The 18,099-nt window shown below is 42.3% G+C and overlaps 1 protein-coding gene across 1 annotated transcript in view; it reads right to left on the bottom strand.

Annotated features, from left to right (window-relative positions):
* LOC128640698 (probable ATP-dependent DNA helicase HFM1) overlaps positions 1 to 18,099 on the bottom strand; it is a 54,404-nt gene that overhangs the window by 21,089 nt on the left and 15,216 nt on the right. Inside the window, exon 2 of the mRNA XM_053693126.1 lies at positions 16,985 to 17,070. Within this exon, the coding sequence (XP_053549101.1) occupies positions 16,985 to 17,070 (86 nt within the window). The remainder of the gene's footprint in view (positions 1 to 16,984; positions 17,071 to 18,099) is intronic.

Here is an 18,099-nt window from a genome sequence, read left to right as displayed (position 1 = left end):
GGTCCTGTCTTAGAGGTAGAGACCAAGGCGGACAGGATGACATGTCCACTAGATCTGCATACCAAGTCCTGCGTGGCCATGCAGGTGCTATTAGAATCACTGATGCTTTCTCCTGTTTGATTTTGGCAATCAATCGAGGAAGCAGCGGGAAGGGTGGAAACACATAAGCCATCCTGAAGTTCCAAGGTGCTGTCAAAGCATCTATCAGAACCGCTCCCGGATCCCTGGATCTGGATCCGTAGCGAGGAAGTTTGGCGTTCTGGCGAGACGCCATGAGATCTATCTCTGGTTTGCCCCAACGTCGAAGTATTTGGGCAAAGACCTCCGGATGAAGTTCCCACTCCCCCGGATGAAAAGTCTGGCGACTCAAGAAATCCGCCTCCCAGTTCTCCACTCCCGGGATGTGGATTGCTGACAGGTGGCAAGAGTGAGACTCTGCCCAGCGAAATATCTTTGATACTTCCATCATTGCTAGGGAGCTTCTTGTCCCTCCCTGATGGTTGATGTAAGCTACAGTCGTGATGTTGTCCGACTGAAACCTGATAAACCCCCGAGTTTTTAACTGGGGCCAAGCTAGAAGGGCATTGAGAACTGCTCTCAATTCCAGAATGTTTATTGGCAGGAGACTTTCCTCCTGACTCCATTGTCCCTGAGCCTTCAGAGAATTCCAGACAGCGCCCCAACCTAGAAGGCTGGCGTCTGTTGTTACAATTGTCCAGTCCGGCCTGCTGAATGCATCCCCCTGGACAGATGTGGCCGAGAAAGCCACCATAGAAGAGAGTTTCTGGTCTCTTGATCCAGATTCAGAGTGGGGGACAAATCTGAGTAATCCCCATTCCACTGACTCAGCATGCACAATTGCAGCGGTCTGAGATGTAGGCGTGCAAAGGGAACTATGTCCATTGCTGCTACCATTAAGCCGATCACCTCCATGCATTGAGCTACTGACGGGAGTTGAATGGAATGAAGGACACGGCATGCATTTAGAAGCTTTGTTAATCTGTCTTCTGTCAGATAAATCTTCATTTCTACAGAATCTATAAGAGTCCCCAAGAATGGAACTCTTGTGAGAGGAAAGAGAGAACTCTTCTTTTCGTTCACTTTCCATCCATGCAACCTTAGAAATGCCAGAACTAACTCTGTATGAGACTTGGCAGTTTGAAAGCTTGAAGCTTGAATCAGAATGTCGTCTAGATACGGAGCTACCGAAATTCCTCGCGGTCTTAGTACCGCCAGAAGGGCACCCAGAACCTTTGTGAATATTCTTGGAGCCGTAGCCAATCCGAATGGAAGGGCTACAAACTGGTAATGCCTGTTTAAGAAGGCAAACCTTAGATACCGGTAATGATCTTTGTGAATCGGTATGTGAAGGTAAGCATCCTTTAAATCCACTGTGGTCATGTACTGACCCTTTTGGATCATGGGTAAGATTGTCCGAATAGTTTCCATTTTGAACGATGGAACTCTTAGGAATTTGTTTAGGATCTTTAAATCCAGGATTGGCCTGAAAGTTCCCTCTTTTTTGGGAACCACAAACAGGTTTGAGTAAAACCCTTGTCCTTGTTCCGACCGCGGAACTGGATGGATCACTCCCATTAATAATAGATCTTGTACACAGCGTAGAAACGCGTCTTTCTTTATTTGGTTTGTTGACAACCTTGACAGATGAAATCTCCCTCTTGGGGGAGATAATTTGAAGTCTAGAAGGTATCCCTGAGATATGATCTCTAGCGCCCAGGGATCCTGGACATCTCTTGCCCAAGCCTGGGCGAAGAGAGAGAGTCTGCCCCCCACTAGATCCGGTCCCGGATCGGGGGCCCTCGGTTCATGCTGTCTTAGGGGCAGCAGCAGGTTTCCTGGCCTGCTTGCCCTTATTCCAGGACTGGTTAGGTTTCCAGCCTTGTCTGTAACGAGCAACAGCTCCTTCCTGTTTTGGTGCAGTGGAAGTTGATGCTGTTCCTGTTTTGAAATTCCGAAAGGGACGAAAATTAGACTGTCTAGCCTTAGCTTTGGCTTTGTCTTGAGGTAGAGCGTGGCCCTTACCTCCTGTAATGTCAGCAATAATTTCTTTCAAACCGGGCCCATATTAAGTAATTTGGACTTAGAAGTTACATCAGCCGACCAGGATTTTAGCCACAGCGCCCTACGTGCCTGAATGGCGAATCCTGAATTCTTAGCCGTAAGTTTGGTTAAATGTACTACGGCCTCCGAAATGAATGAATTAGCTAGTTTAAGGACTCTAAGCCTGTCCGTAATGTCGTCCAGCGTAGCTGAACTAAGGTTCTCTTCCAGAGACTCAATCCAAAATGCTGCCGCAGCCGTAATCGGCGCGATGCATGCAAGGGGTTGCAATATAAAACCTTGTTGAACAAACATTTTCTTAAGGTAACCCTCTAATTTTTTATCCATAGGATCTGAAAAAGCACAGCTATCCTCCACCGGGATAGTGGTGCGCTTGGCTAAAGTAGAAACTGCTCCCTCCACCTTAGGGACCGTTTGCCATAAGTCCCGTGTGGAGGCGTCTATTGGAAACATCTTTCTAAATATTGGAGGGGGTGAGAACGGCACACCGGGTCTATCCCACTCCTTAGTAACAATTTCAGTTAATCTCTTAGGTATAGGAAAAACGTCAGTACTCGCCGGTACCGCAAAGTATTTATCCAACCTACACATTTTCTCTGGTATTGCAACAGTGTTACAATCGTTAAGAGCCGCTAAGACCTCCCCTAGTAACACACGGAGGTTTTCCAATTTAAATTTAAAATTTGAAATATCTGAATCCAATCTGCTTGGATCAGAACCGTCACCTACAGAATGAAGCTCTCCGTCCTCATGCTCTGCAAGCTGTGACGCAGTATCAGACATGGCCCTAGAATTATCAGCGCACTCTGTTCTCACCCCAGAGTGATCACGCTTGCCTCTTAGTTCTGGCAATTTAGCCAAAACTTCAGTCATAACAGTAGCCATATCTTGTAATGTTATCTGTAATGGCTGCCCAGATGTACTAGGCGCCATAATATCACGCACCTCCCGGGCGGGAGATGCAGGTACTGACACGTGAGGCGAGTTAGTCGGCATAACTCTCCCCTCGCTGTTTGGTAAAATTTGTTCAATTTGTACAGATTGGCTTTTATTTAAAGTAGCATCAATACAGTTAGTACATAAATTTCTATTGGGCTCCACCTTGGCATTGGAACAAATGACACAGGTATCTTCCTCTGAATCAGACATGTTTAACACACTAGCAATAAACATGCAACTCGGTTACAATCTTAATTAACAAAAACGTACTGTGCCTCAAGAAGCACTAAACGATTAAATGACAGTTGAATATAATGAACTGAAAAACAGTTATAGCATCACTCTTTAAATACAACACAACTTTTTAGCAAAGGTTTGTTCCCATTAGTAAATTAACACAAATTAAATTTTAAACATAAAAATTACAGAGCAACGTTTTAAATCACAGTCACTATATAAGTCTCACAGCTCTGCTGAGAGAATCTACCTCCCTTCAAAGAAGTTTGAAGACCCCTGAGTTCTGTTAGAGATGAACCGGATCATGCAGAAAATACAAGAGTAACTGACTGGAAATTTTTGATGCGTAGCAAAGAGCGCCAAAAACGGCCCCTCCCTCTCACACACCGCAGTGAGAGAGAAACGAAACTGTCATAATTAAAACAAGCAAACTGCCAAGTGGAAAAATAATGCCCAAATATTTATTCACTCAGTACCTCATTAATGCAAACGATTCTACATTCCAGCAAAAACGTTTAACATGAAAAATACCTATTAAAAGGTTTAATGTACTTTTACAGAGTAATTCCGGTGAAATACCATCCCCAGAATACTAAAATGTAGAGTATACTACATGTTCATTATAACGGTATGGCAGGATTTTCTCATCAATTCCATTCAGAAAATAAAAACTGCTACATACCTCAATGCAGATTCAACTGCCCGCTGTCCCCTGATCTGAAGTTTTTACCTCCCTCAGATGGCCGAGAAACAGCAATATGATCTTAACTACTCCGGTTAAAATCATAAGAAAAACTCTGGTAGATTCTTCTTCAAACTCTGCCAGAGAGGTAATAACACGCTCCGGTGCTATTGTAAAATAACAAACTTTTGATTGAAGTTCTAAAAACTAAGTATAATCACCATAGTCCTCTCACACCTCCTATCTAGTCTTTGGGTGCAAGAGAATGACTGGAGGTGACGTAGAGGGGAGGAGCTATATAGCAACTCTGCTGGGTGAATCCTCTTGCACTTCCTGTAGGGGAGCAGATAATATCCCAGAAGTAATGATGACCCGTGGACTGATCACACATAACAGAAGAAACCAAGCGTTTCTAGTCGGCCTGTAGCTGAGTCACCTCTGTATATGCCAGAGAAATGGCGCGCAACGCTCATACTCTCGTCACACTAAGCCCCGCCCCTCGTGGGGTTCTAACAACCTCCCGGTCGGTATTATTCATGTAAAAACCGCCGGGAGTTCAGTGGAACCGCCAAAAAAGTTTTATCTACACAGCATCTCCAGCCCCAGTGCCTGTTATGCTGCCAAATAATCTCCTTTAGAAAGGAGAAAATAAATGTCCCACTTGAGAATAAAGAGATTATTAACCCTTTCTTCCTTCAATTAAATATAGTGCCCACTCTTTATGATATGTGAAAACTGTGTCACCTCCAGAAATAAAGTAAGCACTTACCTGACCAATGCCCGACAGCAAGGCATCTCACCCGGCTTGAGAGGTCCTCTCCCTCACATAGGCCTGTGGAATAAAAGAGACTGAGTATTTCTCCTGAGATCTTCACATTTAGGGCAGCATGAAATCTATGAGAGGCGCAGTGAGAATTATGTCCCACCAGTTCTCATTGCTCTAAAGCCACCACTGCTCTACTGAAGAGACTGATATGGACTACGGCTACACCCTAGAACAAAGCAGCACAATCTTGTACTACTTTAAAAATAATAAACTCTTGATTGAAGAATCTTTTCTAACACCTCACTTTACCACTTCCTATCACTAACGTAGGCAAAGAGAATGACTGGGTTGGTAGGGAAGGGAGGTGATATTTAACATCTTTTGCTGTGGTTCTCTTTGCCGCCTCCTGCTGACCAGGAGGTGAATATCCCATTAGTAATTAAGATGATCCGTGGACTCATCGTGTCATTAAAAAGAAAATGATTATGTTACGGCAAATAAACAGTTTTTCTCATTGTTAAGTAAATATTACAAAATATATCTATTCCGATCACAATAAATAAATATCATCAATGTTAAGTTTTAACAATAGCAATTTAGCCTCCATTAAAAATGTTATATTTTGTGTTAAATGTCCCTTTCGCAAAAGCTTGTGCAGCCCCACCCCCTGCCCTTGTACAACTAATCACACAAGAGCAGGGCTCGACAAACATCCCAAATGGATCAGTCTGGTTTGATTAAACACTGAGGTGGAAGATAGATTAGGAAGCAGATATCTTACGGTGGCTGCTTGTTAATTTGTGTTGGAAACAATGTATGTGTTTTTGCCCTTTTATTTGCCTGCTTATCCTGTACCTCCTACAGGATCAGAACTCTAACATTCTTCACAGTGATTGCTTGATTTATATCTGTCTCTAACTGGACACAGCAAAGCAGATAAAATAAACAATAGTTTATAGGCTTTTCAAGGGGTATGTTCCTGGGCTGCAAAAGAGTGAACATTTTGCCAACAAAATGAAAGCTTTACATTTTGTTTTAAAAAAACATCTAGTGGATTATCACAATCTTTTGCTTGTTTTTGGCAGGTCAAAAACAGTGAATTAGCTTCATCAGTGCTGAGTTCACACTCAGCTAGATTATGAGTTTTGAGCGCTATAGGCAAATTAATGACCGTCACAAAAGCGGCGTTATTTCACCTCCCTATAGCGCTGCTATTACAAGTTTAAAAAAAGCAGGCTTGTGTGGGCTATATGGTTGCGTTGAGCTCCATACCGCACCCAAATACAAGCGCTGCTTTGACATGCTCGTGCACGATTTTCCCATAGACATCAATGGGGAGAGCTGGAAAAAAAAGCCTAACACCTGTGATCGCGGAAACAAAAGCTCCGTAACACAGCCCCATTGATGTCTATGAGGAAAGAAAAGGTTATGTTTAAACCAAACACCCTAACATAAAAACCATGTCTAAACACCCCTCATCTGCCGCCCCCGACATCGCCGCAGCATACATAATGTTATTAACCCCTAATCTGCCGCCCTTAACATTGCCGCCACCTAAATAAAACTATTAACCACTAATCTGCTGCTCCCGATATCGCCGCATCTACATATAGTTATTAACCCCTAATCTGCTGCCCCTAACATTGCGCCACCTAAATACACTTATTAACCCCTAATCTGCTGCACTTAACATCGCCGCCACCTACATTACAGTTATTAACCCGTAATCTGCCACCCCCAATGTCACTGCCACTATACTAAAGTTATTAACCCCTAAACCTCTGGCCTCCAACATCACTAACACTAAATAAATGTATTAACCCCTAAACCTAACCCTAACGTAACCCTAACCCTAAGCATAACCCTAACCCTAACACCCCCTAACTAAAATATAATTAAAATAAAGCTAAATAAACCTTACAATTATTACCTAAATAATTCCTATTTAAAACTAAATACATACTTACCTGTGAAATAAAACCTAAGCTAGCTACAATATAACTAATAGTTATATTGTAGCTATCTTAGGTTTTATTTTTATTTCACAGGTAAGTTTGTATTTATTTTAACTAGGTAGACTAGATAGTAAATAGTTATTAACTATTTAATAACTACCTAGCTAAAATAAATACAGTTACATGTAAAATAAAACCTAAGCTGCCTTACACTAAAAACTAACATTACAATAAAATGAAATAAATTAAATTATTAAAATACAATTTTCTAAATTACAAAAAAATAAACACTAAATTACAAAAAAGAAAAAAAGATATTATCAAAAATAAAAACAAATTACTCCTAATCTAATAGCCCTAACCCCCGACGATCCCCTTATAGTTATCGAAGTCTGGACATCCATCCTCATCCAGCCGGCGAAGTCCTCATGAAAGCGGAAAGAAGTCTTCATGCAGGAGGCCTCTTCGATCTTCATCCACCCCGCGATGTCCTCATCCAAGCGGAAAGAAGTCTTCATCCAGACAGCATCTTCTATCTTCATCCATCTGGCGCGGAGCGGGTCCATCTTCAAGACATCCAGCGCGGAGCATCCTCTTCTTACGGTCGTCGCTGGAAAATGAAGGTTCCCTTTAAGTGACGTCATCCAAGATGGGGTCCCTTACATTTCTATTGGCTGAAAGATTTCTATCAGCCAATAGGAATTAAAGGGGAAAAAAATCTTATTGGCTATTGCAATTTGCCAATAGGATTGAGCTCTCATTCTATTGGCTGTTCCAATCAGCCAATAGGATGAAAGCTCAATCATATTGGCTGATTGCAAGAGCCAAAAGGATTTTTTCCCCTTTAATTCCAATTGGCTGATAGAAATCTTTCAGCCAATAGGAATGTAAGGGACGCCATCTTGGATGACATCACTTAAAGGGAACCATCATTTTCCAGCGACGACTGTAAGAAGAGGATGCTCCGCGCCGGATGTCTTGAAGATGGACCCGCTCCATGCTGGATGGATAAAGATAGAAGATGCTGTCTGGATGAAGACTTCTTTCCGCTTGGATGAGGACTTCACTGGCTGCATGTCCGGACTTCGATAACTGTAAGTGGATCGTCGGGGGTTAGTGTTAGTTTTTTTTAAGGGCTTTTTCAGTGGGTTTTTTTTTAGGTTAGGGTTTTGGGCAATGTAAAATAGCTAAATGCCCTTTTCAGGGCAATGTTTAGCTTAGTTTTATTTAGATAGGTTTTTATTTGGTGGGTTCGGGTGGGTGGGTGGTGGGTTTTACTGTTGGGGGGTGTTTGTATTTTTTTTACAGGTAAAAGAGCTGATTTCTTTGGGGCAATGCCCCGCAAAAGGCCCTTTTAAGGGCCATTGGCAGTTTAGTGTAGGCTAGGGTTTTTTTATTTTGGGGGGCTTTTTTATTTTGATAGGGCTATTAGATTAGGAGTAATTCGTTTTTATTTTTGATAATTTCGTTTTTTATTTTTTGTAATTTAGTGTTTATTTTTAGATTTATTTTAATTATATTTAAGTTAGGGGGTGTTAGGCTTAGGGTTACGTTCGGGTTAGACTTAGGGTAAGGGTTAGGAATAGGGGTTAATATATTTATGTTGAGTTAATGATGTGGGAGGTCAGAGGTTTAGGGGTTAATAATTTATTTTAGTATATTTCATTGTGGGGGGCTTGCGGTTTAGTGGTTAATAGGTTTTTTATTGAGGCGGTGTGGGCGGACGGCAGATTGGGGGTTAATAATATTTAAATAGTGTTTGCGATGCGGGAGGGCGGCAGTTTGGGGTTAATAGGTTTATTATAGTGGCGACGATGTTTGGGAGCGGCGGAATAGGGGTTAATAAATTTTAATAGTGGCGGCAATGTCCGGAGCGGCAGATTAGGGGTTAATAAATTTATTATAGTGTTTGCGATGCGGGAGGGCCTCGGTTTAGGGGTTAATGTGTACTTTTTAACACTTTAGTTATGAGTTTTATGCTACAGCTTTGTAACGTAAAACTCATAACTACTGACTTTAGATGGCAGTACGGACCTTGTGGTAATTTTTTGGCCTCCCAGGAAAACTCGTAATACAGGCGCTATGGAAGTCCCGTTGAAAAAGGACTTTTTAAAAAGTATGGTACTGATGTTGCGTGACAGCCAAAAAGGTGTGCGGTACACCTATACCTACAAGACTTGTAATAGCGGCGTTAGGGGGAAAAAAATAAAAAAGAAAAAGAAAAAAAAAATTATCAAAAAGAAAAACAAATTATTCCTAATCTAATAGCCCTATCAAAATAAAGAAGCCCCCCCCAAAATAAAAAAAAACCCTAGCCTACACTAAACTGCCAATAGCCCTTAAAAGGGCCTTTTGTGGGGCATTGGCCCAAAGAAATCAGCTCTTTTACCTGTAAAAAAAAAAAATACAAACACCCCCCAACAGTAAAACCCATCACCCACCCACCTAAACCAACCAAATAAAAACCTATCTAAATAAACCTAAGCTAAACATTGCCCTGAAAAGGGCATTTAGATGGGCATTGGCCTTAAAAGGGCATTTAGCTCTTTTACATTGCCCAAAAACCCTAACCTAAAAAAAAAAAACACTGAAAAAACCCTTAAAAAAAACCTAACACTAACCCCCTACAATCCACTTACAGTTATTGAAGTCTGGACATCCATCCTCATCCAGCCGGCGAAGTCCTCATGAAAGCGGAAAGAAGTCTTCATGCAGGAGGCCTCTTCGATCTTCATCCACCTGGCGAAGTCCTCATCCAGGCGGAAAGAAGTCTTCATCCAGACGGCATCTTCTATCTTCATCTATCTGACGCGGAGCGGGTCCATCTTCAAGACATCCGGCGGAGCATCTTCTTGGAAAATGAAGGTTCCCTTTAAGTGACGTCATCCAAGATGGCATCCCTTACATTCCCATTGGCTGAAAGAGTTCTATCAGCCAATAGGAATTAGAGGGGAAAAATCCTATTGGCTATTGCAATCAGTTGAAAGTATGTGTCCAGTTTCTCTTGTTAAGTGTATCCAGTCCACGGATCATCCATTACTTATGGGATATTAACTCCTCCCCAACAGGAAGTGCAAGAGGATTCACCCAGCAGAGCTGCTATATAGCTCCTCCCCTAACTGCCATTACCAGTCATTCTCTTGCACCCGACGACTAGATAGGATGTGTGAGAGGACTATGGTGATTATATTTAGTTTTATACCTTCAATCAAAAGTTTGTTATTTTATAATAGCACCGGAGTGTGTTATTCCTTCTCTGGTAGAATTTGAAGAAGAATCTACCTGAGTTTTTACTATGATTTTAGCCGGCGTAGTTAAGATCATATTGCTGTTTCTCGGCCATCTGAGGAGAGGTAAACTTCAGATCAGGGGACAGCGGGCAGATTAATCTGCAAAGAGGTATGTAGCAGCTTATTATTTTCTGACAATGGAATTGATGAGAAAATTCTGCCATAACGATATAATGTAAACTCAGCCTTAAATGCAGTAGCAGCAACTGGTATCAGGCTGTCATGTATGTATATTTTACACTTCAGTATTCTGGGGAATGGCACTTCACTGGAATTATACTGTGTGCATAAGACTTTAGCCTAATTTGCAGGGACTGGCAACAGGCTCTTTAATAACACTTAATTTATGTTAAACGTTTTTTGCTGGCATGTAAAATCGTTTCATTTTCTGAGGTACTGGGTGAATAAAATGTTTTGGGCATTATTTTTTCCACTTGGCAGTTGTTTTATTTAATTTATGACAGTTTACTGATCTCTCTCACTGTTGTGTGTGAGGGGGAGGTCAAAAAATTCAGTCAGAAGCTCATTGTATTTCCTGCATGATCCGGTTCATCTCTACAGAACTCAGGGGTCTTCAAAACTTGTTTTGAGGAAGGTAATCATTCACAGCAGAGCTGTGAGATTGTAGTTGACTGTGATAAAAAACGTTTATTTCTGTAACTTTTTTTTCTGCTATCAGGGTTAGTTATCCTTCGCTAATGGGAACAAGCCTTTGCTAAAATTGTGTTTTTTACAAAGATTTGATGCTATAACCTTTCAGTTTATTAACTTTCAACTGTCATAACTCTTTCTGTGCTTCTTATAGGCACAGTACGTTTTCATATTATAGTAAATTACTTGAAAAGTATTTCCAAGTTGCTAGTTTATTTGCTAGTGTGTTAAACATGTCTGATTCAGAGGAAGACATCTGTGCTATATGTGCTAATGCCAAAGTGGAGCCCAATAGAAATTTATGTACTAACTGTATTGATGCTACTTTAAATAAAAGTCAATCTGTACAAATTGAACACATTTCACCAAACAACGAGGGGAGAGTTATGCCGACTAACTCGCCTCACGTGTCAGTACCTGCATCTCCCGCTCGGGGGGTGCGTGATATTGTGGCGCCGAGTACATCTGGGCGGCCATTACAAATCACATTACAGGATATGGCTACTGTTATGACTGAAGTTTTGGCTAAATTACCAGAACTAAGAGGTAAGCGTGATCACTCTGGGGTGAGAACAGAGTGCGCTGATAATGTTAGGGCCATGTCAGATACTGCGTCACAACTTGCAGAACATGAGGACGGAGAGCTTCATTCTGCGGCTGACGGTTCTGATCCAAACAGATTGGATTCAGATATTTCAAATTTTAAATTTAAGCTGGAAAACCTCCGTGTATTACTAGGGGAGGTGTTAGCGGCTCTGAATGATTGTAACACAGTTGCAATACCAGAAAAAATGTGTAGGTTGGATAAATATTTTGCAGTACCGTCGAGTACTGACGTTTTTCCTATACCTAAGAGACTTACTGAAATTGTTACTAAGGAGTGGGATAGACCCGGTGTGCCGTTCTCACCCCCTCCGATATTTAGAAAGATGTTTCCAATAGACACCACCACACGGGACTTATGGCAAACGATCCCTAAGGTGGAGGGAGCAGTTTCTACTTTAGCTAAGCGTACCACTATCCCGGTGGAGGATAGCTGTGCCTTTTCAGATCCAATGGATAAAAAGTTAGAGGGTTACCTTAAGAAAATGTTTGTTCAACAAGATTTTATATTGCAACCCCTTGCATGCATTGCGCCTGTCACGGCTGCAGCAGCATTTTGGTTTGAGTCTCTGGAAGGGACACTTGAATCAGCTCCATTAGATGAGATTACACACAGGCTTAAAGCTCTTAAGTTAGCTAACTCATTTATTTCAGATGCCGTAGTACATTTAACTAAGCTTACGGCTAAGAATTCCGGATTCGCCATTCAGGCGCGCAGAGCACTGTGGCTAAAATCCTGGTCAGCTGACGTTACTTCTAAGTCTAAATTTCTTAATATACCTTTCAAAGGGCAGACCTTATTCGGGCCCGGATTGAAAGAAATTATCGCTGACATTACAGGAGGTAAAGGCCATGCCCTGCCAAACCTAAGGCTAGACAATCTAATTTTCGTTCCTTTCGGAATTTCAAAGCAGGAGCAGCATCAACTTCATCTGCTCCAAAACAAGAAGGATCTGTTGCTCGCTACAGACAAGGCTGGAGACCTAACCAGTCCTGGAACAAGGGCAAGCAGGCCAGGAAACCTGCTGGTGCCCCTAAAACAGCATGAATTAAGGGCCCCCGATCCGGGAACGGATCTAGTGGGGGGCAGACTTTCTCTCTTCGCCCAGGCTTGGGCAAGAGATGTCCAGGATCCCTGGGCGCTAGAGATAATATCTCAGGGATACCTTCTGGACTTCAAATACTCTCCCCCAAGAGAGAGATTTCATCTGTCAAGGTTGTCAACAAACCAAATAAAGAAAGAGGCGTTTCTACGCTGCGTACAAGAGCTTTTATTAATGGGAGTAATCCATCCAGTTCCACGGTCGGAACAGGGACAAGGGTTTTACTCAAATCTGTTTGTGGTTCCCAAAAAAGAGGGAACTTTCAGGCCAATCCTGGATTTAAAGATCCTAAACAAATTCCTAAGAGTTCCATCGTTCAAAATGGAGACTATTCGGACAATTTTACCCATGATCCAAAAGGGTCAGTACATGACCACAGTGGATTTAAAGGATGCTTACCTTCACATACCGATTCACAAAGATCATTACCGGTATCTAAGGTTTGCCTTTCTAGACAGGCATTACCAGTTTGTAGCTCTTCCATTCGGATTGGCTACGGCTCCGAGAATCTTCACAAAGGTTCTGGGTGCTCTTCTGGCGGTACTAAGACCGCGAGGAATTGCGGTAGCTCCGTACCTAGACGACATTCTGATACAATCTTCAAGCTTTCAAACTGCCAAGTCTCATACAGAGTTAGTACTGGCATTTCTAAGGTCGCATGGATGGAAGGTGAACGAAAAGAAGAGTTCTCTCTTTCCACTCACAAGCGTTCCCTTCTTGGGGACTCTTATAGATTCTGTAGAAATGAAGATTTACCTGACAGAAGACAGGTTAACAAAGCTTCAAAATGCATGCCGTGTCCTTCATTCCATTCAACACCCGTCAGTAGCTCAATGCATGGAGGTGATCGGCTTAATGGTAGCAGCAATGGACATAGTACCCTTTGCACGCCTACATCTCAGACCGCTGCAATTGTGCATGCTAAGTCAGTGGAATGGGGATTACTCAGACTTGTCCCCTACTCTGAATCTGGATCAAGAGACCAGAAATTCTCTTCTATGGTGGCTTTCTCGGCCACATCTGTCCAGGGGGATGCCATTCAGCAGGCCGGACTGGACAATTGTAACAACAGACACCAGCCTACTAGGTTGGGGCGCTGTCTGGAATTCTCTGAAGGCTCAGGGACAATGGAATCAGGAGGAGAGTCTCCTACCAATAAACATTCTGGAATTGAGAGCAGTTCTCAATGCCCTTCTGGCTTGGCCCCAGTTAACAACTCGGGGGTTCATCAGGTTTCAGTCGGACAACATCACGACTGTAGCTTACATCAACCATCAGGGAGGGACAAGAAGCTCCCTAGCAATGATGGAAGTATCAAAGATAATTTGCTGGGCAGAGTCTCACTCTTGCCACCTGTCAGCAATCCACATCCCGGGAGTGGAGAACTGGGAGGCGGATTTCTTAAGTCGTCAGACTTTTCATCCGGGGGAGTGGGAACTTCATCCGGAGGTCTTTGCCCAAATACTTCAACGTTGGGGCAAACCAGAGATAGATCTCATGGCGTCTCGACAGAACGCCAAGCTTCCTCGTTACGGGTCCAGATCCAGGGATCCGGGAGCGGTTCTGATAGATGCTTTGACAGCACCTTGGACCTTCGGGATGGCTTATGTGTTTCCACCCTTCCCGATGCTTCCTCGATTGATTGCCAGAATCAAACAGGAGAGAGCATCAGTTATTCTAATAGCGCCTGCATGGCCACGCAGGACTTGGTATGCAGATCTAGTGGACATGTCATCCTGTCCACCTTGGTCGCTACCTCTGAAACAGGACCTTCTGATCCAGGGTCCCTTCAAACATCAAAATCTAATTTCTCTGAAGCTGACTGCTTGGAAATTGAACGCTTGATTTTATCAAAACGTGGTTTTTCTGAGTCAGTTATTGATACCTTAATACAGGCTAGGAAGCCTGTTACCAGAAAGATTTACCATAAGATATGGCGCAAATACTTATATTGGTGCGAATCCAAGAGTTACTCATGGAGTAAGGTTAGGATTCCGAGGATATTGTCTTTTCTACAAGAAGGTTTAGAAAAGGGTTTATCCGCTAGTTCCTTAAAGGGACAGATTTCAGCTCTGTCCATTCTTTTACACAAACGTCTGTCAGAAGTTCCGGACGTTCAAGCTTTTTGTCAGGCTTTAGCTAGGATCAAGCCTGTGTTTAAAACTGTTGCTCCACCATGGAGTTTGAACTTAGTTCTTAATGTTTTACAGGGGGTTCCGTTTGAACCCCTTCATTCCATTGATATCAAGTTGTTATCTTGGAAAGTTCTGTTTTTAATGGCGATTTCCTCGGCTCGAAGAGTCTCTGAGTTATCTGCCTTACATTGTGATTCTCCTTATCTGATTTTTCATTCAGACAAGGTAGTTCTGCGTACTAAACCTGGGTTCCTACCTAAGGTGGTCACTAACAGGAATATCAATCAAGAGATTGTGGTTCCATCTTTGTGTCCTAATCCTTCTTCGAAAAAGGAACGTCTGCTACACAATCTAGATGTAGTCCGTGCCCTGAAATTTTATCTACAGGCAACTAAGGATTTTCGACAAACGTCTTCCCTGTTTGTCGTTTATTCTGGTCAGAGGAGAGGTCAAAAAGCTTCGGCTACCTCTCTCTCCTTTTGGCTTCGTAGAATAATACGGTTAGCCTATGAGACTGCTGTCCAGCAGTCTCCTGAAAGAATTACAGCACATTCTACTAGAGCTGTGGCTTCCACTTGGGCCTTTAAGAATGAGGCTTCTGTTGAACAGATTTGCAAGGCTGCAACTTGGTCTTCTCTTCATACTTTTTCCAAATTTTACAAATTTGACACTTTTGCTTCTTCGGAGGCTGTTTTTGGGAGAAAGGTTCTTCAGGCGGTGGTTGCTTCCGTATAAAGAGCCTGCCTGTCCCTCCCGTCATCCGTGTACTTTAGCTTTGGTATTGGTATCCCATAAGTAATGGATGATCCGTGGACTGGATACACTTAACAAGAGAAAACATAATTTATGCTTACCTGATAAATTTATTTCTCTTGTAGTGTATCCAGTCCACGGCCCGCCCTGTCACTTTAAGGCAGGTAATTTTTCCATTAAACTACAGTCACCACTGCACCCTATGGTTTTCCTTTCTCTGCATGTTTTCGGTCGAATGACTGGTAATGGCAGTTAGGGGAGGAGCTATATAGCAGCTCTGCTGGGTGAATCCTCTTGCACTTCCTGTTGGGGAGGAGTTAATATCCCATAAGTAATGGATGATCCGTGGACTGGATACACTACAAGAGAAATAAATTTATCAGGTAAGCATAAATTATGTTTTTTCCCCCCACACTCCAGTTTGTTTGTGGTCATATGGGTAGAATCTGAGTGTAGAGCCTGAATATGCAGGTGTATGCAACTAATCAATTAGAGAACACGCCCCCTAAAAGGGAGGTATGGTTCATTTGAGTTAGGTAGGAGCTATATAAAGCAGGTGTATTGGTAAGGTGTATACTATGCCTGAGGAAACGGCCTTATAGCGCCGAGAAATGCGTTTCATGTATAGGGGGACATTTGGATACCCTTATTCCACTTTTGTATTTGTTTTTAAACTTTTTTTAATAAATACCATATTTTACAAAAATCCAAATTGAGTGGAAAGACCTTACCTGCCTGTGATTATTGAGTTCCTATTGGAGTACCATTATTGGCACTTCCCTGCACCTGGATCCTGCTCATTGGGAGAACCACAGTGGGGTGAGCTGACACACCTGCTATAAATCTGTCAGTCTGCATCTACCAGCACATCGGTGTGCTTGGTGAATATGTGAGTACCCATTTGACATTAGCAAAATAAATGGTTATACTCTGATTGATCTGCACATGCAGTGCCTTCTATCTATGCTTTATATCCATTGCAGCACACTGAAAATCCCAGCTGTGGGTGAGCTGTTACACCTGATAATTCTACAGCCTGCACCTACTAGCACATTGGTGTGCTCTATTAATATGTGAGTACCCATTTGGCCTATATTATATCGAGTTCATATTTGTGTTTAATGATCCTGCACATGAGGCACCCCTCTGTTCTTCTTTATATTCTCCTCCATCTTAGGCGCACCTTTTCACACATATGTGTAACGCCAGCTTTTCAGGGGATTTTACATAGTAAGAAATCTGCTAAATGTGCAGTGAAACTTAGTTTATATACAGGTATGTATTATTTGAACTGTTACTACACAGAAACCATTTTTATATTTAGTAAACGCATATTATATGTTTTGTAGATTTTCTTTTATTACATGCCCTCTCCCCACTGCCCATATCCGAGATCACTGGCAATGCGGGCAGATTTTTGCTCAATGATCGCTATTATTTCCTAAGGGAGACACATTGCCACTCAATGAGACAGAGAGGGTCAGCCCACTTTTTTATAAAATGACGCCCAACCTACAGATTGCAAAACTAGCGAAACCTTTAATAACCAAGCCCTAATTATTGTGCTTTGATATACAGGCAGAGATAAGATAAGGAAGCTTTTCAGTGTATAAAAAGTGATAAGATAAGGAACTCAGCTCATTTTAATGGGTTGTGGTTTCAAAGAGCAAAACCAGCTATTTCATATAAAAAAATAAAGGCGTGATTACCCATGCATTTTATACTCCACATCTATTATAACGCAGTAAGGGGAAAACCATTTTAAGACTACAGTTTGATAACAATTACCATGTGCAGGATGTCTTTGAAGTTTTTGGTGTAAAGACATATTTCTGTAGATTCATATTTTTATTAGCTTCGTTTATCATTTGCATCTGTAAACAAATATTAAAATATTATGTCAAAACTTTAGTAACAAAAATGCAATTAAATCACAAATGGCCAGAATAACTGTATTGATGTAGGAGCAATAACAAAAGGAATAGAGGCCTATTTATGAAATGTCTGTCGGACCTGACCCCACAGTGCGGATCAGGTCCGACAGACATTGCTGAATGCGCTCTCCGTATTCAGCATTTCACCAGCAGCTCTTGTAAATTGTTGGTGCAACACCGCCCCCTGCAGACTCGCGGCCAATCGCCCGACAGCAGGAGGGTGTCAATCAACCCGATCGTATTCGATCGGTTTGAATTCCGGCGATTCCTGTCCGCCTCATCAGAGCAGGCAGACAGGATTATGGAGCAGCGGTCTTTAGACCGCTGCTTCATAACTGGTGTTTCTGGCAAGTCTGCAGGCTCCCCAGAAACACGGGCCCTCAAACTCCGTACGGAGCTTGATAGATAGGCCCTATAGACTTGATTGCAAGAAACCGTAAAATAGCAACAGCCTTGATGCTGTAATTGTGGCTCATGCACCATTAAATTAGGAAAGCATAAATGAATGCTGCTAGCATTTAGTTAATATCAACAGCTATTAAAAATTACAGCACATGCAATAGGTAGCTTGTAACAGTATTAGAACATTGTTTTTACTAATTGTGCAAACTTACGCCTAGATTACGAGTCTTGCGTTAGCCTTAAAAAGCAGCGTTGAGAGGTCCCAAAGCTGCTTTTTAACGCCCGCTGGGTATAGCCAGACTATTACGAGTCTGGCTATGGTAAAAGGTTTATCCGTATTTAATACGAGGTGTACCGCTCACTTTTTTTCCGCAACTCGAGCATACCGTAAATCCCCTTACGTCAATTGCGTATCCTATCTTTTCCATGGGATTTTCCTAACGCCGGTATTACGAGTCTTGGAAAAAGTGAGCGGTAGACCCTCTCCTGTCAAGACTCCTACCGCATTTAAAAGTCAGTAGTTAAGAGTTTTATGGGCTAACGCCGTAACATAAAACTCTTAACTAA

Source organism: Bombina bombina, chromosome 10 (genome assembly GCF_027579735.1).
Source record: "Bombina bombina isolate aBomBom1 chromosome 10, aBomBom1.pri, whole genome shotgun sequence".
NCBI classification, from domain to species: Eukaryota; Metazoa; Chordata; class Amphibia; order Anura; family Bombinatoridae; genus Bombina; species Bombina bombina.
Note: the sequence above shows the minus strand (reverse complement) of the source record. Positions and strands in the feature narration are given on the sequence as shown.